General features: G+C 42.7%; 1 protein-coding gene across 4 annotated transcripts in view; it reads left to right on the top strand.

Moving 5' to 3' along the window:
* Positions 1–26,145, top strand: part of LTBP1 (latent transforming growth factor beta binding protein 1) — a gene marked incomplete at its 5' end in the record, with an annotated part of 397,053 nt that overhangs the window by 185,625 nt on the left and 185,283 nt on the right. For all 4 annotated transcript variants that reach the window (XM_080814316.1, XM_080814315.1, XM_080814314.1 and 1 more), the window contains 2 exons: positions 21,636–21,860; positions 23,057–23,331. In XM_080814316.1, coding sequence (XP_080670442.1) covers positions 21,636–21,860; positions 23,057–23,331 — 500 coding nt within the window. The remainder of the gene's footprint in view (positions 1–21,635; positions 21,861–23,056; positions 23,332–26,145) is intronic.

The raw sequence follows: 26,145 nt of genomic DNA, 5'->3' as shown, positions 1-26,145 counted from the left end.
TCCCTTGTGCTTCTTTGTCTCACGACCAGACAGAAGGCATTGAGATGGGAATGTGGGGTTCGGGTCTGCCGAATCCCGGCCCCGAGTGTGCCTCTCTGAGCGAGGGAACAAAGCTGTGGCCATACAGCAACAGCCGCCTTTAGCTTGGCTCCCTCCCCTTGGCCTTGACTGAGCCCTGCTGGTCTGCTGGTCTTCACAGAGAGGAGGAGCCTTCTGCGGCTGTGCGCCCTGCGACCGAAGGGCTTCCTGTCCTGAATAGCGGAAAGATATGGGTCCTTCTGAGCTGCAGCAAGAGGAACGATAGTAGCTCCTCGGAACCTCGTGCTTGCTGTCAAATCAGGGCTCAGCCCGTTCAGCAGCCCCTTAACCAAGCGGTGGAGTCTGAGTCATCAGAAAGCCAGCACGGCCGTCACCTCCCTACCCCAGCCCATCTACCTTTTAAAGACAACATCACTGGTTCCGTTGCCAGAGGAAGAATTCTGCTCCTCCTCTCTTCTGTCGTTCATCTTTCCGTCTGATGATTTGACTCGTGTTTCAGTCACCGAAGGACGGAAACTCCAGTGTTTGTGCTTCTGTGTGGAGGGTCCCTGCTGAAGCCACATGCTGACTCTGCCCCTGGGACCTATGGGTAGGACCGGTGGGGCTGCTTTAGCTTCCTGTGTGATAATTGAGTGACTTTTGAGACAAGAAAAATTCCTAGAGTTAGAACTCTGGGGAAAGATCTGGCCTGCAGGGACAGGAGAAGGAGAACTGTTTATCGAGCACCCTCTGGGCCCCCAGCGCAGTCGTAGGCATGGTTCACACAGTCTTTCTCCTCTTCCCGAGAACAATAGGGGTATTATTCCCATTCACCGATGAGAAAAGTGAGGCCAGGCAAGTCCAAGTACTCAACCCAGAGAATTAAAGATTCACTCCAACTGTAAAAATAACTGTTGTGGACAATTTCCATTTCTATAGCCACATGGAGAAAATTTATTAGGGTCTTGAAGAGACCTGCCCCTTTTAATTGTTGGTAGATGAATAGCCAGACTGGAAGCTAATGGGATCCAAGTGCCTTGGAATTCCTTGGAGCGGGTCATTCATGTGGTTAGGGCAGTGCTGCTTCCAAGGGGATATTTTGACTGATTGTGTCAGCGTCCTTGGGTGGCCCTCCCCAGAGTTTCAATGCCTGTGTAAGTTTGGTTTCCTCTAGCTAGCTTCTAAGCTTTTACAGATGACACACCACATCTTCATTTGTTCTTTTAATAATGATTCATATACGAAATTGGAAAGTATGGGAATTCAGTGCAGTGGGTTGACCTCTAATAGAAATAGGCTTTTTCAGCTCTGTTGGGAATAACTGCATTATTAGAGACAAGGACCCTGGTAACTAGGTTTTGGGCCTTTGCAGTTAGCAGCAACTACTATTTCTCCCTCATTATTATTATTATTTTTAAAGACTTTATTTACTTGAGAGGGAGTGAGAGAGAGACAGAGCATGGGATGGGGGGCGTTCAGAGGGAGAAGCAGACACCCCGCTGAGCTGGTAGCCTGATGTGGGGCTCGATCCCAGGACCCTGAGATCATGACCTGAGCTGAAGGCAAATGCTTAACCCACTGAGCCACCCAGGTGCCCCTCTGCCCTATGATTATTGATCATTGCAGTGCTTAGGGATGGAAAGTAGAGTGTGCAGTGTGTTGAGAAGGATTCCGAGTCTACGTCTAGGCCCAGTAGGAGCCATGAGAGGTTAGAACTCTTCATTAGGAGGAGAGACTAGAGCGCCTGCCCTGTGGCTGCTTCCTCCATGGGTGTTTACAGCAGCCACTAGTCTTAACAACCATGACTGGGCCTTTCCATCACCTGACCACTCCAGAATCTTTTAGGACAATGTGCACACTTTGGAGATATCATGGTAGACTGTAAATATTGATGGCCATTTATTAATGGTGTGCCTTGAAAAGAATATTAATGGTCTTAGAATCTCAGTTATCTCTTCTGTGGTTTGACATGAAATTGCCATTCGCAGGGTTGCTATAAAGAGTAAATGAGACAATGACTATAGTATCCTAAAAAGAGTAGAAATCCATGGGGCGCCTGGGTGGCTCAGTGGGTTAAGCCTCTGCCTTTGGCTTATGTCATGATCTCAGGGTTCTGGGATTGAGCCCCGCATCAGGCTCTCTGCTCGGCAGAGAGCCTGCTTCTCCCTCTTCCTCCACCTGCCACTCTGCCTACTTGTGATCTCTCTCTCTGTCAAATAAACAAACAAAATCTTAAAAAAAAAAAAAAAGAGTAGAAGTCCAACAGTTATTAGCACCTTTCCCTTACATAGAGGACAGATAGCCATTTCCTTATTGAAACTTCATTGTCCTTGCCTTGTGCAAACATTTTCATGTGGATGGTTAGATAATGTCAAAATTGGCATAAAAGCATTTTAAGATAGGTTATTTCCATCACTTAAGACTAGATGTATTAGCTGAAAAGTGTTAATATATTTTAACTTATTAATGAAGTAGAGACTTTTCAACAGGTTTATATTGGGCATATTGAAGAACTTGGATCTTAGACTAAACATTGATGTGTGATAACTTTTACTAAGAAGTCTTAGAAATTTCGGATCGTTTGGTTCCTTAGTAAATAATCTCTTGTGTATTTCAGGACCACGATCCTTCAGCTCTTTGTTCTGTATCTCCCTTGGCTTTTGAATTGCTTCTTTTCAAATGGAAGTAAAGTAACAGTGAGCATGTTTGCTGGCAGTCCTTGATAGTTCCATCGGCATCTGAGGAACCCGTGTGGAAGAACTTACTGATACTTAAGAATTTAAGAATAGAACGATAGCTGCAGATAATTTGTTTTGTGAGGCTCAGAAGAGCAAATGTGGAAGGAGGCAGTTGTATTGTTCCTCTCTACCTTTTGTGGGGGGAAGAATTTAAGGTGCTTGAATAAAGGGTAGGGTTTATCAGTCCTGAATGTTGATTTGGGAGATTTGTACTGGTTCATATGTGCGTCAATAGATTTATACACAAGAGCATATAAAGATAGTGGTCAACACAACATCTTAAAATCAAAATGAGTCCTTAAACATTATTTTTCTTGTTGGCTTTAGGAATTCTGACTGGATGTCATGATCATATATCTAATAATTGGAAAATTCCATCAATCTCTGTTTTTTTTGGTGTGTTTTCTATGGAGTGTTGGTTCATGAAAACTAGAATTTTCCATTTTAATTGTAAGAAGTCTGTAGTTTTATGCAAATGGCAAAAGCAGAAATTTTGTTCTTGTCCTCAAGTCAAAGTGTAAGCTTTCCTCATCTGGACCATATTGGTTATACATGTTGACAAATAAGAGTCACTGTCTTTCCTCTGCATGGCTGTTGATCAGCTTGTTAGAAGCTGGAAGATATCTCATCATAAATCACTCATGAAGATTAGGAACAAGCTGTGAGTTTAGCCACATGTATAGCATTTCCCTTTCACTGGTAGTAGAAGCTTTTCTATAGGGAGAACAGTGTAAGTGAGCAATTAGTCGGATTTTGTAGGAGGCATTCAGAGGAGACTTGCCAGATACAGACAAGGACTCTTGTCCTCAGACCCTTGACTCACAGACGTGGCACAGATGTGTCTGAGAAGCAAAGGCAAGGGGCTCTGGTAAAGAGAGGGAGTGTTCATTTTAGACACAAGACATAGGAAGCTTTAAGAGACTTTGAATCATTGCTTAACACTGGAAATATTCAGTATATTAAAAATTATGGAAAGAATACAAAATACGGTTTAGAAATATTCTGGATATAGTATTAAAAGTTCTAACACAATCTGAGGCTTGCGACCAAGGTAGCAGAAGTGTTCACTCTTTCCAGGATTGCTGCTATCTAAGTCGTGGAAAAAGCGCTAGAGGGAAGCTAACATATCATGGAATGTGGCGGAAACTATCCCTTCACTTCAAGCATTATTACTGTACTTATTTTGGTGTCATTTGGAATAAAAAGAAACAGAAAAGGCTGTACTGGGAAAAATTCTTAACTGGTCCCTGCATAAACCCAGGCAGAGTTTAACTTCGGGTCTTCTGGTCTTCCGTCGGAGGGCTGGCAAGCTGGCTCCACTGGGCTTCGTTCAAACCACTGCATTTATTGGGCATCTACTTAGGCATTCTAGGTGCACAGGCAGAGCTCCTAGGCCTGCAGGGGGCGATCAAGGAAGGCTTCACAGAAAGAGAGGACCTGGAATGGTGGTGGGCCCAAGTACCGAAGAAGAAAGGAAGGTGTGAATTCTTCCAGAATCTAGCCAGAATTGGATGACTGGAAAAGAGAGAGTGGTGTGTTCCAGAAAATCACACATAGTTGGATTTTGTGGTCAAAAATGCCCAAAGCAGGACCCGTGGAGATAAGACCACAGCGCTTGGTGTTTGATGCACTATTACCATGAGTAGAGCTGCTCATTCTTACCACAAACCCCATGAGGCACTTACCCCCTGGGACTTTTACCTCAATTTCATTGAGAAAACACATTTTTTTCTTTCTTTTTTTTTTTTTAAACGATTTTTATTTATTTATTTATTTGACAGAGAGATCACAAGTAGGCAGAGAGACAGGCAGAGAGAGAGGAGGAAGCAGGCACCGTGCTGAGCAGAAAGCCCGATGCGGGGCTCCATCCCAGGACCCTGGGATCATGACCTGAGCCGAAGGCAGAGGCTTTAACCCACTGAGCCACCCAGGTGCCCCGACATTTTTTTTTTCTTTTAGGCAATAGAGAGCCACAGAAAAATGATGTAGGGTCATGAGCTAACTGAGTATCTATGTCAGGAAGTACTACATTTTAGACACAGTATGGAGAGAGGTAAGAAAAATCAAGAAGGCTTTGCCATAGTCCATGCAATATCCAGTAGCCTGAACTTGGACAAAGGCATCAGGGAATGCAGAGGAAAACAAATAAACAGGAGGGTTCCTGAAGGTGAAGAGGGAGGAACAGTAGGACTTAGTCACAATGTGCAGGTTATGGAACAGAGAAGAAATTGGCTCCAGTATTTGTGGCTCAGAAGCAGTCGTCTCTAACATTTTGTACATCATAGGATTTATAAAAGTTTAGCACCAAGAAGGAAATGTGTATTTCAGTTAGGTCTGTTGTTTGACTAACTAGAGAACCAGGTCCAGGGAGCCAGATTGAATTGCCGAAGGTCATTGAAACTGTGTGATGCCGAGCCAGGGCTGGGACTTGGGTCCCTCGGCTCCCAGGAGAGAGAGCTTCTGATATATTAGACTTTCAGCTTGTACAGAAAAAAATCTTTGTAGTGAAGGTGATTTTATTACATCCAGGAAGCATTATTGTTATTACTATGGTTATTATTATTATTATTATTGTCTGGGTCTATTTCTTGATAAAAGTTACGGACCAGAAAAAGTGAATCCCATGGAAAGTGCTTAAGTCGTGGTGAAGTTGCTTAAATACATCAGTTCCAGGTTTAGTAGAATATTAAGGGTGAAACGTTTTGCTCCAAATAGCTTGTTTGTGAAAATACATCTTTGGCATTTGATAGGTTTCAGGCTCCAGTGGTGCTAAACCTATTAATCGGTATAAAAGTTATGAAATGTTTCCCTTTTTCCCCATTAGCTTTTTCAAGTTACCAGGTTAGTTGTGGAAATTACCTCTGCCAGAACAGAGAAGCTCTAAAAGTAGATACACATCTAAGAATAATGTGGGCTTTTTCTTATTGTTTGGATTAGATTGTTGTATACTATATTTACTATAAGTATACTTATAGACTATATAACTTCATGTTGAAATCACTTTTGTAAATTTTTTAGTTTGTAAGACCTACAGTATTTCATTTCATATCAGTAAAAATGATTGCATGGTGCATTTTGATTCTGAATTAAAACATCCTTATATAGTTGCCTTAAGTTCAGTGTCTGACAGGCCATAAAAGGAGAGGGGAAACAGGAGGCATATTAGGGAAAAGTTTCTGAAATTCTTCTTCGTATACCCAAGTAGTTTCCCTGATGATACTTGGTTTATTTAGGAAAGTTGCCAGAAGGATTTGGAAATTTTTCTAGTCCTGATTAATGATGGTAGTTTTAATTTACTTTTCTTCCATGTCTCTGATTCTTATCCTGTACAAAATCTAGACCTCCAATTGTTTTATTGTGGTGACTGAGTATTAGCGTGTACACTAAGATGTTTCAAAAGTTAACTTAGTCTGAGGCTGAGCTACATCTCAAGAGAATTAATTAGAAACATACCCATGGGCCAATACTGGGGATTAGAAAGAATTATCTTCAGGAAGTCAGTTTTGATACATATTGTCTTGATTTAATGGAATGTTCCAGATCCAGGAAGTATATATGGAGCCCTGAGGAATGAATAGGCATATTTTAATAACCTGAACTTGACATATCAAGTTATTTAAGTTAAATGGAAGGAGACATCTTGGCTCATCTCATCAGTCAGTAATGAATCACATGGCTTTGAATAGCGTTAGCATTTGACTCTGGAAAGTTCTGCTCTGTGATTTTAAGCAGTCTGTGGTGGAAGCTCTCTAAAACTACGTCTGTCTGACTAACTTTTCAAATTAACCAACTCCCTCCACTCCTTATTAAAAATATACTGACTGATGCCCACCACGTACTGGCTCTTCCTACCTGACAGTTCACCCCATATATACTATATCCCACCCCCGCCCCCACACCCAGTTCTGAGCTCAGTGGCTACAAAGGGTCAGTTCTTTTGTTTCTGACCAGAAATTACATCACTGAATGAAATATTATGTAAACCAGTCAAAAAAATGAGCGCAAATAGAGATTTTTTTTCCATGAAAATCAAGTCAAATGATTTGGAAAGGCAATAAAAGCAAATGACTAATACAATATTCATGGTCACTTTAGGGTCAGCTAAGACAAAGTTTAAAAATTGGAAACCGAACTATTAAAAAAAAAATCTAGAACTTGGCATTCATTTGGCTTCACAATCAAAAAATGTTTTGTAAAAATTTCCATTTGCTCAGTTATTCCTTCAAAAAATATCAGGTACCCACCATGTGACTAGCATTTTGCTAAACTCTAAGGATGGGGCGCTGAGAGAGGCAAGGTCTTGACCAAGATTTCCTCCCTCTGTGGGCTCATGGCCTTTTGGAGAAGTCAGACAGGCACCCAGAAAGTTCCAGTTCGTTGCTCTCTGTGCCAAGCTGCCCTGCACATAGGTGTCCTGCTCGTCCGTGGCAGGGAGTAGCATCTATCAGCTCTTCTGTCGTATCAGGGAAGGCCTAGGGATGAGGTAAAACTGAGTCAGAGGCTTGGGTTGAGGTAGTAGGGTTGGAGTGGTAAGTTGTAAAGGAGAGAAGAGACTGTATAGAACCACACATGTGAGACAGAGCGTGGCACACTTAGAACCGACCAAGGGTTGGGTATAAATGGAACTGAAGAGGACATGACAGCAATAGTGGGAAAACAGGCTAGACGGGTAGCAAGGACTAGATTAAGAAGAGTCCTTCTGCCATTGCTGGGTTTTGATGTCTTCTGCAGGGGATACCCAGCATCTCTGATATAAATAGGCAGGATATTGATGTGTTCAGCTTTTAGCTCCGAGGAGTCTGTATCTCAGAAGGAATGATCCAGGAGAAGCTACTCAAGAACTTTTTTTTCTACCGTCCACGTAAATGGTAATGTCCGTAGGTCACCCTCTGGTTCCCGTTAAACATTCTTATCCTTCTCTGCACACAGATGCAAAATGAAAAATGGGATACTGTGTAAGATAAGAAACGTGGATTAAATTTGTTTTTACTCTAGCAGGTTGTAAAATTGAAACTCGGGATGTGGTCTTAGAAACTTTCAGTATTGGGGCTCCTGGGTGGCTCAGTCAGTTAAGTGTCCAACTCTTGGTTTTGGCTCAGGTCAGGATCTCACAGGTCGTGAGATTGAGCCCCACATCCGGCTCTGTGCTTGTGTGTCGGGGGGGATCTGCTTGGAGATTTTCTCCCTCTGCCCCTCCCCACACTTGCAGCCTCCCTCCGTCCCCCCCTTTCAAATAAATAAATCTTTTTTTTTTAAATAAATTTTTAGTATTTCGTATATGTAAAAACCCATTCTTCTGTCTGTAGCCTCAGTACCTGCAAATTAGGCCTGTAAGTCTAAGAGGCAAAGAGTGAAAAAGCAGTTGTTTTCTTAGTATCTGAAGTAACAACTGCTGAGCAATCATGGCAGCGATGGTCAGGGGGTTATTCAGCCCATTTTGACTGTGAGTGTAGGCAATCTCTGTCTGCACCTGTGTGTACCCCCTGCGACCTATGCATAAGACTTTGAAACTGTCAGTGTTGGCGAGAGCTTCCTCACCAGCCTGGAGAGGCCTCTAAACTGGTTTTCCTTGGGCATTTTTGTGTCGCCTGGAGGTTTCCAGGCCACACTCTCGTCTGGGCTCTTTGCTATATAAAGAAGGCCTGGGGAGCCTGTTGTCCCACCGGAGGGTTTTCCATTCAGGAATCTAGAAGGATCCAAGGCTGAGCTTCTCCAGTGTCTGTCCCTTCAGCAGCTACACAGGCTACCCCACTCTCTTGCAAATGAATAATTCCTTCATTGTGGTGGTTTTGACTCTTGGTGCTGCCGCTCAGTGTTCCCTGCCTTACTGCTTATCAGGAACTGCTTACTCCTCAGGATGAGAAGGCTGAAAGAGTTCCCTGCCCTTTACAAGGAACAAGGCGAGGATAGAGAGATCGGCCTCGTGGTGGCATATCCTCGCCGCGGCCGTGCAGTTAGGTGGGAGCCACGGGAAAGTAATGATCCATGGAGGGTGGGGATACAAGGAAGCTGTCGAGGGCCCATGCCAACGGGTGTTTATAGTAGTGGTTCCCAAACATTGTCTACCCAGAATTTATCCCTTTTGGCATCTGCCTGGATTTTACAGACCCCATTTCATTTTATTACCCAGTATGTTTCTTCTTTCATGTCTCACAGGGAATGTTTTCTCGGCTCGTGTTAGTCCTGTGCCTCGCCTCCCGTTTACCCTGCATTCTTCCCGCCGCTCCCAGCCGCAGTTCCGCCTGAAACTGCCACATTGCTTTTCGTTTTTTCTCCCCCACCACGTTGTGTTTTCCTGATTTTGAAACCTTCTATTCAAAATAGCTGCTTATCTTCAAAAAGTGGGAAAGCAAGTTTTATGTAATAACAAATACTAAGATATTTAGATTGCAGTATGAAACGAAATTAGTTATAATCCGTATTTATCCCCTGGGTAGAGACTCCAGATGGGATGAGTTACACAATTTAGCAGAAGAGAGATGAAAATAATCTAGAAAGTTAGCATGAAATAGGTTATTTATCAGATACTTGGAGGTATAGTAGGTTTTAAAGGAATGAAACTGGGGAATATGTTATCGAGAAAAGAGCGTACAAAGTTAATTACATGAAAACAAGAAAATGTGTGTGTCCAAACCAAACTAAACGAAAAGGAACAGGAAATATATTTACAATGATTATTTCATCAAAGGACAAACAAGATCTTGAAATCTCTTGTCCATAAAGCATTGTAAAAGTAATTAAAATCATCAAGACTCTAAGGGTTATGGAGAATATATAAACGTGAATAGGTCAGACAAGAGGAAATAAAAACAGTAAGCATATATGTAGGGGAAATGTCAAAAATCCTGACTAAGTAAAGATTTGCAAAATTAGTGTGATAGTATAATCTGATCACAGGTGTAATATTAAAGCAATGAAGTTAACATTTTGTAACTATTAAACTGGTAGAAATATTTGAAAGTAAGATCCAATTTTGACAAGGTAGATGTGAAATTGACATGGTAATGACAGATTCTGTTGATGTGAATCATGTGCTCTTTCTGGAATATTCGTCAATTGACATACTCGGCAATTCAGCAGCAAGTGAAATAATGCACAGTTTAGTGCACTCTTTATAAGGATATGCACGTCCCTTCCTTGTCACAGTGCTAGTTTGGTTTCCCCTTTTGTATGATTCCACTGCACTCTAGTTCATGAAGTTGATGCTGATTTGCTGGGGCTCACATTCCCGGAGTACTTACTCTGTGCTGAATTCTCAGTGCTTTGAAAGTATGACCTCATTCAAGTCAACAACCCAGCCAAGCTGGGTATGGTTTTATTGCCATTTCATAGGTGAAGAAATGGGGGACAGAGAAGTGTTCAATAAATTGCCAAGGTCCTAACACTAATGATAATGAAACTGGGATTCACACCCTCTGGAGGTCTCGTTCGAGGCCCTTGGATTTAGAACCTGGGCTCATCTGTCCTCCTCACGATGAGGAAGGCATAACTGACTCATCAGTGTCTCACTTGTTCACTGTTATCACCTAGCACATTGCCTGTTACATACTAAACAATCAGTAAATATTAGTTTAATGCATGAGCAAATAATTACTAAGAAAGGTAAGACTATATACCGGATAACATTCCTTGCTTTATCTGCTTTATCTGTGATAGTTAAAACAGAAATGTCATCTAAACAAAGAGAGGAGTGGCTATGTAGTTTATCCTCTGTCAACTTAATAGACTGTTATGTAGCTCCTATGAATTTTAAGGCTCTGTAGCAGTATCTAACATGAAACAGTGTGGCTATGTAGTGACGGAAGAATGCACATGTGGACTGTAGTGTCGTAACTGTAACCCAGATGTCCTTGTAGGCTTCACCAGCTCCTGGGTATAGGTAACAGAGTGATAATGAAAAACCCAGTGTATGCTAGCCCCAAACCCTTACCTTCTTACACAGAACCTTTATCCCTTCTGCCCCTACTCTCCCTGCAAGTGTGTCTGAGGATCCCCAAGGGTGCTTTGTTCCTCACCTAGTACTGGTGACCTGCAGTCACCACATGGCATCTGCCCAGGTCTTCCTGTCCAGATCCTTCCAGGGCCACTACAGATGGAGCCTCAGGAGAGAACTGTTCCCCTGCCCCATGGAAGGCCCTTCCCCAGAACTCCAGCTCTCTGTCCTGCCTGATGCCTCTTCCCACTCCTTGAAAGGGCCAGATTGGTGGTAGTAGCCTGCAGAACTGGGAGAAAAGTTCTTTCTCCGACCATGTCCTGTTGATTGACTCCTGGGCCCTACAATAATTCTCCTTCTGCCCAGATTCTCACAGGGACTGTAGATGACAGATGCGAAGTGCCAGGAGGACAGAGAATTTTGTCTGTTTTGTTGACTGATATTTGCCAAATGCTTGGAATAGGACATGCCCATGGTAGATCTACAATATATCTTCATTGAATGAGCAAACAACCACTTTTGAGCTTCTAGCCTTCACTTCCATCCTCAGCGGAATTCAAGGGGACATGTGATAGACCGTCAGTGATGGAAATGGTCCAATCTATGCTATCCAACAAATGCTGTTCATTTCCTTTTTGACTGTGTTGTTCTTGAACCTATACCCCTACTCTTCCTCTAATGTCTGTAGCCTAGAAAACCCATGTGTCTCTCTGTTAGAAGAACAAGAAGCCCTGGTGTGATTCAACTTACGTATTTAGATCCCTTGAAAAGTTCATGAGCCTCCCTGATCTGCAGTGAGCTAAACCCTCCCATCTCTGTTAGTAAACTCTATGAGGACCAGTTATGAAACACATGCTTCTGGAAGAAGAATTTAAAAGGGCTTGAGGCAAGACTCTGGTGAGATTTGAGGGACAGCTCTTGGTCCTTCCGTCCTAAGGGCTGCGTGGGCAAGAGCACCACACCAAGGTTTGGGACACCTGTGTTCTGGTCCCATTTCTGTGACTACATGGCCATGATGTCCTAAGCACACACGATGTCTGTAGCTCACTGTCCGTAGAATAAGGTGGTTGAGTTAGATTATTTGGTAGATACTTTCTAGCACCTCTGTAGAACCTTAGCACTTTCTGGAACATCGTTAGAAAGTTAGTAGTTAGAAAACTACTCCAGTATATACTGAAGTTATCATGTGTCAGGAAAACAACAAGAACAACAACAACAACGAGGAGTGTTAAAAGAGGAATAGGTACTTGCTGGGTTCTTTCCCATTTGGAATTTTTGGGAGATTGGTGTGAATTTTTCATTGAGTTCTTATTTGTAAAATACTGTGCTATGAAATACAGGAGGTACAAAGGCGAGAACACCATAGCCTCTTTCCTACCATATTCAAAACAAAGTAGAAGGAAAATAAAAAATAATTGTAACACAACATAGACTGATAAATGACACAAGTTGTTAGATGCCGGCCCCAAATTTGCAAATGGCTCTAGCATTCTTTCTTATGCAGCATGCCCCTTTCTTTGGAGGAACATTCCTTCTTTGGAGGCCATCTTTGGACCAGACGTTAAAGCGCTGCCAGAATTTGTACTGGCTGTGATGTCAGAAGGCTGGAGTGCAATTTTGTGTTAGATATGTGTTGTTGAGGTTTTGACTTTGCAGGTATTTTAAAATTTAGAATTTAAAATTCTAAATTCACATGTAAGTCCTTTCTTGAGGCTTAGGAATAAACAAATAACAAGCAGGTGTTACTGAACTTAGTGGGAGTCTGAACTTGGTCTCTGGAGACACCACAGAGCTTGAAAATTACAGTAACTACTAAGAGGTTTTTAACCTTTATTTGTAATACTATTGTATGTAGCTTAAGTGGTGTTACTTGGTTTCTGAGGAAGCGTTCTGCAGTGATATCAAAGAACGTGCCGGACAGCGGTGACTAGAACGGCATTGTGTCTGTACAGAGTTTTGCAGTGACAGCATTGTAGAAGGTGGGGTCTCTGAGGATGACACCTGCCATCCTTTGATGAAACCTGTTTCCCTGCCCATGAGGGGCAGCATTACCATCCCCCCAGTCTGATATGCTTGTATGACTCCGCCAAATGAAGTCCACTTTTCCTAACTCCTTGAGCATTTTATTAACTGCATTGTCAGTAAGAATGAAACTTAAGTTTGATTTGGTGTCTGATTATACATTATACATATAATTCAATAAAGCACAACAGTTAGCAGAGTAACCCCAGTCACTTCTACACAAATTGCAAGGGTCTGGATAGTCATTCTTCCCCATTTTAAAATGTAAATCCCGCTGTCCCCATTAGATGAGAGGGGGCCGTCTGGATGTCACGGTATTGACTGACTTGGTTAAACTCTGGAGAACCAGAATTTCAGGGATGGAAAAGAACCTGCAGATTGTATTATGGAGTCACCCTTTTTAACAGAGACACCCACAAAGTGAAAACCTGCTTCAGTTTTCAGAGGTTGTTTCTAGAGGATACCTCCATCCCAAGGTGTCTGGGATTTTTGCGTTGACTCTGCAGCCTGCAAAAGCTGCTGTGTTTCTTTCCAAAGGGTGAAAGAGCCCTGGTGTTCAGGAATTTTGAAGACATAGCTGCACTAACCACTTCTGTGGCTCAAGGGTAGAAAGTAGAATTTTGTGATAGCGTTGATGAATGGAGCTCCTTAGGTCATGCAGAGGATTCAACGAGATCAGACTAGATAGCTCAGTGCTCTGGTGAGGTTGAAGCTAAAGGAACAGAAATCCATAAACAAAGCTGAGATGATGAATGGCCTCATCCCAAGTTGGAAGCTCTAGTGTGCATGTGTGTGGCAGAGCTCCATATCTCCGGGACTGTAAACAGAACATGGTATTGAAGCATTTGCTAATGCACACAGCATTAAAAACTAGTGACATTCTTGGAATTCTTGTTTGTATTAAGGTTGATATTTTGCATTTGTTGAAATCTGCAATCCCTTTAATTCGAGCCCAGTCATAAACCTCAGGATTTGGTAAGTGGGGATGGGATGAACGTGGTCTTCCTAATTACCAGAGCAGGTAAAATAAAGAGATTCCCTCTGATGGGGAGAGAGTGGTGGGTGGCGTTTTTAACTCCTATGAAAGCTTTTTGCCCTTCGCCCCAAGATTTCTTTGGACTCCTTTTTTTTTCCTTTTGCATGTATTATCAAGAACGTGAATCTCTCCTCTCGCACATTAAAAAAAAAAAAAAAAAAAAAAAAGGAAAAAAAATCCTCTTCCCAACGGAATGATTCTATATCTAATGAGTTTTAAATTAAACCTTCTGGAATTTAACTTGTATCTGGCTAAATAGTTACTCAAAAATGTAAAATGAGGTCCAGGAACTCAGGAACACAGATTTATAGTGCACATTTTGTGTGTTCATAATAGAGAAGCCTGTTTATCCTTACTTCTCTGTCCTCTTTCTTTTTGCCTGGTTCTGACTCCTGTGATGGCTGTCCGTCCTGGTCTTGAGTTGTTAGTTTCTATTTCTACTCATTCTGTTGCTCTGTATCTGCCTTTACTGGTTGGGAATCTGGCTCCTGTCGCTCTCTGTCCAGCCCAGATGCTCTCACTTTGTCCTTGTCTCCCGCGCTCCTGCCACTTTCTAACCCCTGTCTCCCCTCAGGATCTTGGCTCCTGTTATTTCTTCTTTTGCTGATGCTCTTCTGCCAACTCCTGACATCACCAGATTCTTCTCCTCTTAGGTTCAGTTTAAACGCCGCCTTCTCGGACAGGTTGTTCCGGACCCCTGTATCTCAAATGTTTTCTTGGTGGAGCCCGTGAGTCCATGTACATTAGCAGACAGATGACCAAGAATTGGCTACGGACAATTTTAGAGCAGAACAATTGTCAATCTCTACATTCCACAAATAAAACCCAAACCTAAATTATAGTAAAGCCTGCTAATCTCCATGTTCTCTACCTTGGCTCCTGCGTAGGGCTAGACCCCTTCCGCCGTCCTGTCTGCGCTTCAGAACGTGACCTCCATCTTTGCTCTCAGCTTCTGGGTCTGGTTTTATTTGTTTTTTTTTTTTTGTTTTGTTTTCTAGAGATGCCTACTGGATTAAAAGGCAAGTAGGCAAGGTTTATTTTTGTTTTTTGTTTTTAGAACAGTGGAATAGGTTCTTAAAGGGAGCCGTGGTTTGTAGCCTCTAATTATTAGCTAACGTTTGTTACCTAAAAGCTTTAGACAACTGCAATATGAACCCTCTTTCTGGCTGAGTAGACTTTAAGGATGCCCTTCAAAAGAGGGGGCGGTGTAGGGATGTTTCGGGGGAAGAAATAAAGTGATAACGTTGACTTTCTAAAGATATTGTTGCTTTTTTTTCCCCCCATACTCCCAGGGATATCAGCAAAAATGGTGCAGCCCTTCCAGGGAACATTATTCTTCTAATCAGAGACCAGTGGGAAACTTTAAGTAGCTCTTCAAATCAAAATCATGTGTGTGTCTGTTCTGTGAAATGACAGATGTAGGTTTTTCTTCAGATGGAGGTTTGTTTTCCCTGTTCTGCCTTAGCCACAATAACTTGAAACGGTCTGTCTGCTGGCACGAAAACCGAGGAGGTGGTTGGAGGGGCCAGGATGTTGCTGCAGGAAAGTCGAGTACATTCCGAGGGCGCCTTCTGGGGACAAGCAGCTGAAGCATTTTTATAGTCAACTGAGATAACAGGAAAGAAGGAATATGGCTTTTTATCGTCCGACTCTTGAGAAAATTCAGTCCGCTCGTATTGGCCAGTTATCTCCCCAATGGGTATCTCTTCGTTTAAGTTCCAGCTTGTGACGTAAAATGTGACTGTTGCATCAGCCCGGTTTTTCGAGTCCGGCAAGTTGTTTTCTAGACCAGAGCGAATGGTGGAACCCACTGAGACACTTGGCATATTTAAAACCTCGAACTTGGATCCGTCTGCTCGTTCTGACCTCGTAGAGTAGTACCGCGAGATATACCGAGTGGTTGTCGCAAGGTTAGACTTTCTGGAATAACAGGCTGTGGATCCATCTACCTCGTGATTTGCAATAGGTCCCAGGTGACCATGGGATGCCCTAGGGTGAATTAGTGAATTATGGTGGTGGCGGGTGAAATGTCAGGCTGCCAGGGAGATGGAATTTCTCAGCCAGCATTCTACGTTACACCCCCTGGTTAGACGTTCTAAAATATATGTGCCATAGCTAGACCTACCACCAGCATACCGCAGGCTTCTCAAGTCAGCCTTAAAGATAACTTAGTCTTTTTCCTCTTCACGTGATGAGAAGGTTTTAAAGAACGCTGGTGACACAGACCATATATCACTAGATGATTGTTTGGAGAGCGGCATGAACTTGGGAAACAGAAAGAAGCCATTCATAGTTAAATCCTGAAGTTTGTAGGTTGATTTTTAAATTTGTTTTCTTTGATATAAAAGATTATTGAGCTATAAAAAGAGAGCTTGCCACAAAGGACTCGACCTGTAGTTATTGAGTTGAGGCAGAGAACTTGATATTGTAATTTAGATTTTAGAAAATGCTGGAATGGGGGATTACGTATTTTACCTCTCAGTCATAAATAGTAATAAAGAATGCCCACTTATGGGTTAGAATAAGTCAAACAGAAACTGTTTCCTTTATGAACAGAGAGAGACACGAGGTTACCAGAGCTGTGTGGCGGGATATGACTGTATCTGCATACTCTGGTGCATCCTTTTTTTTTTTTTTTTTAAATTTTTTATTTATTTTCAGCGTAACAGTATTCATTGTTTTTTTCACCACACCCAGTGCTCCATGCAATCTGTGCCCTCCCTAATACCCACCACCTGGTTCCCCCAACCTCCCACCCCCCGCCCCTTCAAAACCCTCAGGTTGTTTTTCAGAGTCCATAGTCTCTCATGGTTCACCTCCCCTTCCAATTTCCCTCAACTCCCTTCTCCTCTCCATCTACCCTTGTCCTCTATATTATTGTTATGCTCCACAAATAAGTGAAACCATATGATACTTGACTTATTTCACTCAGCATAATCTCTTCCAGTCCCGTCCATGTTGCTACAAAAGTTGGGTATTCGTCCTTTCTGATGGAGGCATAATACTCCACAGTGTATATGGACCACATCTTCCTTATCCATTCGTCTGTTGAAGGGCATCTTGGTTCTTTCCACAGTTTGGCGACCGTGGCCATTGCTGCTATAAACATTGGGGTACAGATGGCCCTTCTTTTCACTACATCTGTATCTTTGGCGTAAATACCCAGCAGTGCAATTGCAGGGTCATAGGGAAGCTCTATTTTTTTATTTCCTGAGGAATCTCCACACTGTTCTCCGAAGTGGCTGCACCAGTTTGCATTCCCACCAACAGTGTAAGAGGGTTCCCCTTTCTCCATATCCTCTCCAACACACGTTGTTTCCTGTCTTGCTAATTTTGGCCATTCTAACTGGTGTAAGGTGGTATCTCAATGTGGTTTTGATTTGAATCTCCCTGATGGCTAGTGATGATGAACATTTTTTCATGTGTCTGGTAGCCATTTGTATGTCTTCATTGGAGAAGTGTCTGTTCATATCTTCTGCCCATTTTTTAATATGATTGGTACATCCTTGACACTTGCATGAAAGCTGCTTTAGGAGTTTAAAGGTAGATTTAAATAAAACTGATTAAATTCCTGTTAGATTCAAAAGCAGTTGATGTTGGAAACATCTCAACGAAAGTGAATTGGTTAACATTTCTGTGAAGGGGAAAAATGGTTACACATATGACGTTATTTTAGCATTGATTGTAGGCTGTCTACATGGCACTGGAGGACCAAATGATCTGCAGACTGAAACTGTGCAAAATGACCTTAGTAATCAATGGGAAAATGACCAGTTCTATGACCTTTTCAATCTTTTGTCAAAATATTAAAGCTTTCTTACTGTAGGTTATAGATGTATAGGGCAATGCAAAAAAAACAAAAGTGAAGCTAAGATTAATTTATTGCTGGGACGCCTGGGTGGCTCAGTTGGTTAAGCAGCTGCCTTCGGCTCAGGTCATGATCTCAGCGTCCTGGGATCGAGTCCCACATCGGGCTCCTTGCTTGGCGGGGAGCCTACTTCTCCCTCTGCCTCTGCCTGTGCTCGCTCGCTCTCTCTCCCTCTCTTTCTCTGACAAATAAATAAATAAAATCTTTAAAAAAAAGATTAATTTATTGCCCTACAATTTAAAATGTTAGGAACACTGAGAATCAGCCTGTTTTATTTCTTTGAGGAGAACTTACCAAAAGTAGTTTGAATACGTTTGCTTTCTTATTGTGTCCCGTACGACGTGTCTGTCTTTTCTCTGCTGCAGTGAATTGTCCTGTTCCTTCCTGAGTCTGGATCTGCTTCCAACGTTGGTGCTTTCACAGCTGTGAACTCAGTGTTCCTTCCATGTCACTGCCTCTGGGGTATCTTCATCTTCTTCCTTACAGTGACTTTCCAATTTAGTGAAATTCCACTGTTACCGCTTTTTATTTCTTGGTTACACTTGTTTGTGCTGACCCCACACCTTCTGTGGGTTATGCACTTCTGTAAAATGTCCGGTGAGTTTATTCCCATGAGATGGGGGAGGGCAACACGACTGCCTGCTGTCTGTCTGTCTGTCTGTCTGCATGTGAACTGAACGATGGATGAGCAGGGACCGGATGCCGACCGTCGTGGAAGTGACACGATGGTTTAGCGATCATGATAGGCATCTGTTATTCACGCGGGGATTTCTGGACCAAAATGCTAGCAGTGAAGTTTGTGCTTTATGTAGTTCAGCATTAATATACTGTGACAACTGAAGTTGGAACCCTGCTGTTTGGGGGCTACTGGTGTTGGGTGACCAAACGATGGTCCCTGAAATTCAAGTGCTTTGGAACCATGCAAAGTGAAGAGTGCCTTATTCTGGCGGTAAGTTGTTTGTAATACATTTAAATCTTGGCCTGACGCCCCTTGCCTGTTACACATCAAGTGAATCCACTGTAGCCAAGTGACCTAGAAATTGAATTGAGAAGTAAACTGGGAGTTATGAAGTGTTTGACTCAACCACGGAGTCTGCTTTGACTCCTCTCCTCTCACCTAATACCTCAGTGGAGTGGGCGCTGGAGAGAGCATATCAACTTCCATCCAGCATGGGCAGGCCCTGGACACGGTGTCTGGGTGGCCCCCTTGGCCATTTTTTCTGGCTCTCTCCTTCCTCCTCCACGGTCCCTGTCTTCCTCAGCCTGTTCTTTACTTCCTGTGTCCTGTCTCCTGGTACTGATTCTCCCCCCGTCATTGTATTTGTGTGTGCCTCGGTTCCCATTGCTGTGATCCGCATCTGGGTGGTTTTCAACGTGTGCTTCAGTGACTACAGTCACCTCCTAACTGAATTCCCCACCTTCGTCGCTCAGTCCTCCAGCTACGCTCACCTGCCATCACGAGAGAAATCTTCCTGATAGTCTTCCTGAGTTCTCTCCTTGGGGCCTCCCAGCTCCCAAACCGATTGCAAAGTAAAACTCACACTTCTTACCAGGCAGGCCTTTAAGGACTTGCATTGTCTGCCTCAAGCCTGCCTCTCCCACTTTATCACCTCGCCCATTGCCTCAGGAACCCAGAATTTTAACAAGACAGCTGTACTCATAATCTCCCAAATATGCCTGCTTCCTTCCTTCATTTTCCTCGAAAGCACTCCTCTTTGTTTTTCTGACCCCTGCCCGTTTTCAAAGACTTACCCCAAATGATCTTTCCCGTATGGTCTATTTTGATTTCTCAGAAAGGTGTTTTCTTCTCTCTGATAGCCTACCATATTTGCATTTTATAATTTCCAGTTGTCACTTCTATGCTGATCTGTGTTGATAGTTACCCTGTATCGTCTGCTCAGTTAGCTTTCATGTTCTCGAAGGGCAGGGGCTGGATCTTCAGGAGCACCTGGAGTGGTATTGGACAAACTGTTTCATTGCTTCATTTAGTGTTTTATCCACCTCCGGCTTTCCTCTAGAAGCTGAACTGCATGCTAGAAGTAAAACATAGCAAGATGAGGTCCCTGACCTCACAGAATTCTAGCTGAATGAGGCATGCACAAAAGTAGTCAGACAACCCACGCAGCGGTAAGCTCAGTGCCAGGACGATCAGTGAATGAGAACCATGGAGGCACAGAAGAGGGACACCACGCCCCGGTGAAGGGCAACTGGGAATGCGTCTAGAAAAGGGGGCAATTAAGCAAAGTCTAAAGGATAAGGAGGTGTCAAGTAGGTGAGGGGGGCTGGAGTGGAAAGAGTGTTCAGGTCGTGGACACGGGATGGATAAAGCCCAAGAGCACCCTGAATACTGAGGAAATGGATGGAATTCAGTTTAGCTGGGTAGTAGAAAATGAGGTGAGACCCATAAATGATAAGCCTTCAGAAGGACCAGGGGTCCTGTGATGGGAAGGAACTGGACATATCTGATGAGTGTTTACAAGGGAGGACCTCCAGGACTGGGTGCTTGGATGGGTAAAATGCGGGAGCAACAATGAGGTTTCTGTTAAGGACCACTAGGTGAATGGAGGTATTGGGGGGAGATGATGAATTTGATTTTGGATATTTCCAGTTTGAGTTGCTTGTGGAATCTCTCCATGAAGAGATATTGTAGTAGAGAGTTTGGAGCTCAGTGGAAAGCTTTGGTTAAGAAATACAAATTTGGGTGACATCAGCATCTGGCATGGTAGAGAAGGAGTATATAGCATTCGCAAAGATGAGGAGGTTAACATCAAACCTTAAAGCATACCGATACTTCAAAGGCATAGGAAGTGGAGTCTGCGCAGAATATTAAGTTGAGATGGGCAGAGAGGAAGGAGCACGATGGGTAAGTGAGATGTGATGGAAATCAAAGGAAAAGTGAAATGCATTCATTGGGTTTAGCAACATGAAGCCTGTAAGTCACCTTGGTAGGAGGAGCGTCCTGTAGAAAACAGACAGGGTCCAAGCTAGATGGTAGTGTGTGGAGAAGTGGACAGTTCTTTGAAAGGCTGATCACGGAGGAGAACATTTAAAGAGGGTAGAAGCCGGAAGGAAATGGAGTGGAGGTGCTTTTACTGTTCAAGCTGGTAGGAATCTGTTCATGTTAAAAGGCTGATGGGAAGAATTTGTTAGCGATAAAGAAGTTGGCTATAAGCTGAATTTAGATAGAATTTAAAACTCCCCTTACAGTTCTTGACCCCATGTGTCCTTTTATCTTTCTTTATTCTAAAGCAGTTAAAGTCCATACTACTAATCACTCACAAACAGATCCACTGTTTCACTGTGGTCTTTTTATCCCAATGAGACTGCAAATTCCTATGCAGCAGGGCCCACACTGTTCTCCCTGGTTCTGGTTACCACTTAGCTCCCTGTCTTAGAGAAAACCCTCAACAGATACTTTTGGCACTCTCCTGTGTTTCTTTGTTTATTTTTTGAGGAGATAACTAATGTCTCCTGTGTGCCAGAAATTATTCTAGATGCCGAGGATATAAAAATCACTAAGCCAGACATATCTCTTTTTCCCAAGGACTTTATAATCTTGGGAGACAGTTAATAAACAAGTAATAAAACACAAAAGCAAAGTAATTATAGAATGCAATAGATAGATAATCTTGAGTGACTATGTGTGTGTATAAATATACACACACATATACATATATATGTATGAATACATCTGTATCTATATATACATATATCTATTTATATACATCTATCTCTCTCTATATATATATATAGATAGATAGATATCTTCTTCTCCCTGAATTCTTTCCATTGTTGGAGAGAACAGCCATTAGCAATTGGAGAGTTAAATGACATAAGAAGACAGTGAGTAACAGAGACTATTGTTTTCTTCATGTAGTTACCTCGTTGTTGACTATTTCTAAAGCCAGCAGGAATGTGATGGTTATAATGGGCTGTGTGTTTTGGGAGTTTTTTTGGTTGGTTGTTACTTAGCATTTGAGAAACTAACCAACTCTTCCCATTTTCTCTTTTCCCTTTTAGTCATTTGCCATCTTCCATGTATGAATGGCGGCCAGTGCAGCTCAAGGGACAAATGCCAGTGCCCTCCGAATTTCACAGGGAAGCTTTGTCAGATCCCGGTCCATGGAGGCAGCGTGCCGAAACTGTATCAGCATTCCCAGCAGTCAGGCAAGGCCCTGGGAACGCATGTAGTCCACTCCACACATACCTTGCCTCTGACCATGACCAGCCAACAAGGAGTCAAAGGTAAGCTTATTTATTTTGTTTTTGCCCATTCTTGAGACTTCTGGTAACCTGTCAAACCCACACGGAAGCGAGTATCTGCCCCTGGCAGGGCTGGTATTGAATCAGAAACAAGTATGTGATCTGTGGCCCAAGAAATGGCAGCAGGGACAGAATACGGGCCCAGGTATGTGGCTGCAGTACTTTCTAGACCATAGAGATTTGGTATCTAGGAAATAAACCAACCAGAAAGGAGCCCATCCTTCTGTGCTGGCTCTGAGCACCGAAAGCTGTTACACGCACATTTCTGGGAAGGCCCAGGAAACAGAAAGATGAGCAAGGCCGTGTTCAGGACGAATAAGCTCGTGGATCACACGCTACCTGCTGGGGAATGCCTGGTTTATTTTGTAGTTGAAGGGCGCTTGGTTTTAGTTATAAACAATCAGTTAACCTCACTGGGCTTCAGTTGATCCCTCTGTAGAGGAAGGTAAACTAGGTCACTTGGAGCTCAGGAATTCTATGACTAACTCATTCTTTTAAACCTGGCATCTCCTCCATGCCCAGTTTTTGGAAAGGGGTCAGAGAAGTGTGACTGGCCTTTACTCTGTAAAACTTGAATGTTAGCATCGCAAGATGAAATTGTATGTGAAAGCAGCAGAAAGTAAACACAGACATAAAATATCACACGTGGGTCTTTGGTGGGACACAAGGTGCACACGAGTACGTCCACACTCCGCTGTTCGGGCCAAGAGAATGACGCTTTGTGAAATTGTTATTTCCTCTGTTGATGTAGAAAGGTGAATCTTCCAAGTTTGGCAATGGAAACTCCGAGAGATGCAAAAGTAATCAAACTCTTGAGTCTTTACTACTGTCCTTTGATAAAATGTACCCAACAACCATAGGCAGCATGGATTTCATAGTTTCCTGACTCTGAAAAACGAATTTTTGTCTCATGAATGGGTTACTGGAAGAGGCTTTAATTTCTCTGTATATGTCCAATTTTGTCCCTTAAAAATACATAAAGTCAGGACTAGCTTGTATTTGAGATGTATCCTCTTATTCTCCAGAGTTGATGGCCATATAGCAGACATGCATATCACACTATATTTTGTGCCCTGGATGGGGATACACATATAGCTACATATGTGTGTATGTAGTATTTGCTATCGTACCAATTTGCATGTTATTCATGACTGACTTTTTGTCCTGATCTCTTTTAGTGAAATTTCCTCCCAACATAGTCAACATCCATGTGAAACACCCTCCCGAGGCCTCAGTCCAGATACATCAGGTTTCAAGAATCGATGGCCCGACAGGCCAGAAGGCAAAAGAAGCTCAACCAGGCCAATCCCAAATCTCTTACCAAGGGCTTCCTGTCCAGAAGACCCAGACAGTACATTCCACATACTCTCACCAGCAAGTCATCCCCCATGTCTATCCTGTGGCTGCGAAGACGCAGCTTGGCCGGTGCTTCCAGGAAACTGTCGGGTCACAGGTGAGCAACACTGTCTAGCCCGTGTTAGGAAATGCATTCTAGATACGGTCTTGTAGTAGTAGGAAAACCAGAGTTGGTAAGATCGTCTTCTACAGAAGGGGCTGGCAGACTGACCCACGAGCCTGTTTTTAAGTTGTACTGGAACACAGACACATCCGTTCATTTACATATGTCTATCCTTGCATTCATGCTATATGATAAAATTATGTCATGTCGGTGAGATCATGTGACAGCCAAGTCCTAAAATGTGGTCTGCAAAGCCCTTTACAAAAAAAATTTGCTGACCTCAGTCTGTAATATCAAGCAGTGATCTTTCTTAATTGCTGCTTGGAAGTCCATGATTGCCTGCTTATATATTTTCTTCATTTAAGGTGATCTGTGTGTAAGACATGTGTCTGATGTGAGACATAGTACGTGAGATGAATTCTGCAAAGATGTTTGAAAACCGTTTTGCCTTTTTGCAATAGCTTGTAGGTTGTAGGTACAGAGGAAATTTGACCCCTTTGTGTAGTAATAACTTGTCATCTTTCCTCTCCTGATAAAAATTCATCACTAGAATGGTGATGCAGGAGTTGTTTGAAATGCGTTTTAATATTGAATTTACATGTAACTTCAGGCCTATATAATAAAGTGGGAGAAAGGCTTGACTTTCTTTAAAACTCATTGTTGAATGTACATAGCAAAGGCAATGGAAATACATTGGTTCCTCTATCCCAACTACTTTGTGCTGCTTGCTTTGGGATCACGTGATAGTGATGTCGATTTGTCCTATGGTTCTCCTTGTCATTTTGATATGGTTTGGATCCCCCATGAGAAGAGTAGATGAGGTAACTTTATTATTATTTAGCTGTTGTTACCTGAATATTAAAAAAAAAAAATACTGTGTGTGGGAATTATTTGTAGAATCAGTTGTTACTGCTTTAAACACCTAGAAAATACTTTTTAGGTTCTGGACAAGTCCATGGTAGGGTTATAATCTTTCTTCCAGGGCAGTAAGACAAAATTGGTTTATAGTCCCAAATAGAAAAGAGCACCCATGGGGACAGAGTTAAGGGTCTTGGCTAGCGCCATGGGCCCAGCACTGTGCTGGGAAACCAGCTTCCTTATCTGTAAGGTAGAGGTAAGAATATGGAGGTGTGTCAAGACGAGACAACATAATGTGAGCCCTGCTTTGCAAACATTAGAGAACTCTGCAAATGTTAGCTTAGAAGATGCTTATCTATCCAGGTAGAGTCAAACTTAAAAATAGAGTAGGTGATTGCTCATGTCCTGTAATTTCAGTAAAGCAAGGAAGGCTCGATTTCCCCAATCATAACCTTTGTCACCCCCCTGCAGATACCTGACATATGCCCACTGAAGGGTACCTGTTCATTCCTCAGTTGAAGACCAGGCTTGGACAAATGCTTTTTAGAGAAGGAACATCATCAGTTTAGCTTAGAAGTAAAAACTGGATTCTTGTGCTAAGGGCAGGTTTTGATAGGGTCAGTGGTCTAAAGAAGCTTCTTACTTCACCGTGTTGCCCTGGGTTGGCCTCGGAGAGAGAGGATGATTTTGGTGCCATTGTTTAGTGTTTAGTTTTGGTGCCATTTTGGTGCATTGTTTAGTCCTTCCGGCTTGGGTTGGTCATGAGAAAGGAAAAAGCAGGTCCTTTTAAAACTACGTGCCCAGTATCTTTCTCCCTAATTTCCAAGTTGGAACACAGAGCCTAAAAAGTAATAAAAGGAGGCATTAACAAACTTACAACTTTGGTATAATAGTAGGGAGATGATTGCTAACCAGAACGGGTAAAAATAAACTGTTTACTTTTGAGCCTCAGCTGGACAATACAGTCAAAGTGAATTGGGTAATTGGTGGTGTTGCCCAAATAATTCGAACCCCGTGGAATACTTTTGCCTTATCTGGATACTTTTCTGACTTTGGGTCTGAATGGTCCAGACAGTGATCTCAGTTCTTAATTTATTTTGCATGTGTAGTCACTAATACACAGCTTCAAAATGAGACCTGTTTTCAGAAAACATTCTCAGTGTATATTTGTCTTCTTGTTACTGGGAAGTGTTGCCGGGTGCCTGTGATTGCCCAATTAATTTTTGTAATTAGGATGATCTAGGCATTTAAAAATATACACTACTGGGGCACCTGGGTGGCTCAGTTGGCTAAGTGTCTGCCTTCGACTCAGGTCATGATCCCAGCGTCCTGGGATGGAGTCCTAGTGTCGGGCTCCCTGCTCCCTGCTTCTCCATCTTCCTCCGCCCCTACCCCTGCTTGTGCTCTCTCTCTGTCTCTCTCTCTCAAATAAATAAAATCTTTTAAGAAATGAAAATATACACTACTAGTACATAGTCAGTAGTATACAAGATACATCCTACAGGGGTGTTGGAAAAACATGTGTGCTTTCTTGCTGTGGTTAGTTTGCAAATAAAACTCCAGGAGGAGGTGTAGGTAGATTTTGAATGAATTGCAGAAACAGCTGCTTACATTCTCACTCAGGGCGCATTGCTTGGCTGAGTTGAAACACTCTTATTAGCTGCGGATTTTGGCTGTTGAGGCTTTGAATGCCTTAGAGTCATCGGTAAGCACCTCAGTTTTTGTGTTGCCATGAGAGGTCATATACAGAACAAATTTGGCATAAATTGCCCTTGTTTCTATGGCACATTCTAATAATTAGACAGTAAACTTGGGGTTGAAGTACGGCATTTGCACATCATCCTTGAGGTACTCTTGCCAAAAATGTTTAACCTGAACCTACTCAAGCTGTTACACCGTGACCTCTTCAGCTCATCAGGAAGGAGGAAGCCAACTAAAAGTATCACACAC

This window comes from Martes martes (assembly GCF_963455335.1).
Source record: "Martes martes genome assembly, chromosome: 9".
In the NCBI taxonomy this organism is placed as follows: domain Eukaryota; kingdom Metazoa; phylum Chordata; class Mammalia; order Carnivora; family Mustelidae; genus Martes; species Martes martes.
Note: the sequence above shows the minus strand (reverse complement) of the source record. Positions and strands in the feature narration are given on the sequence as shown.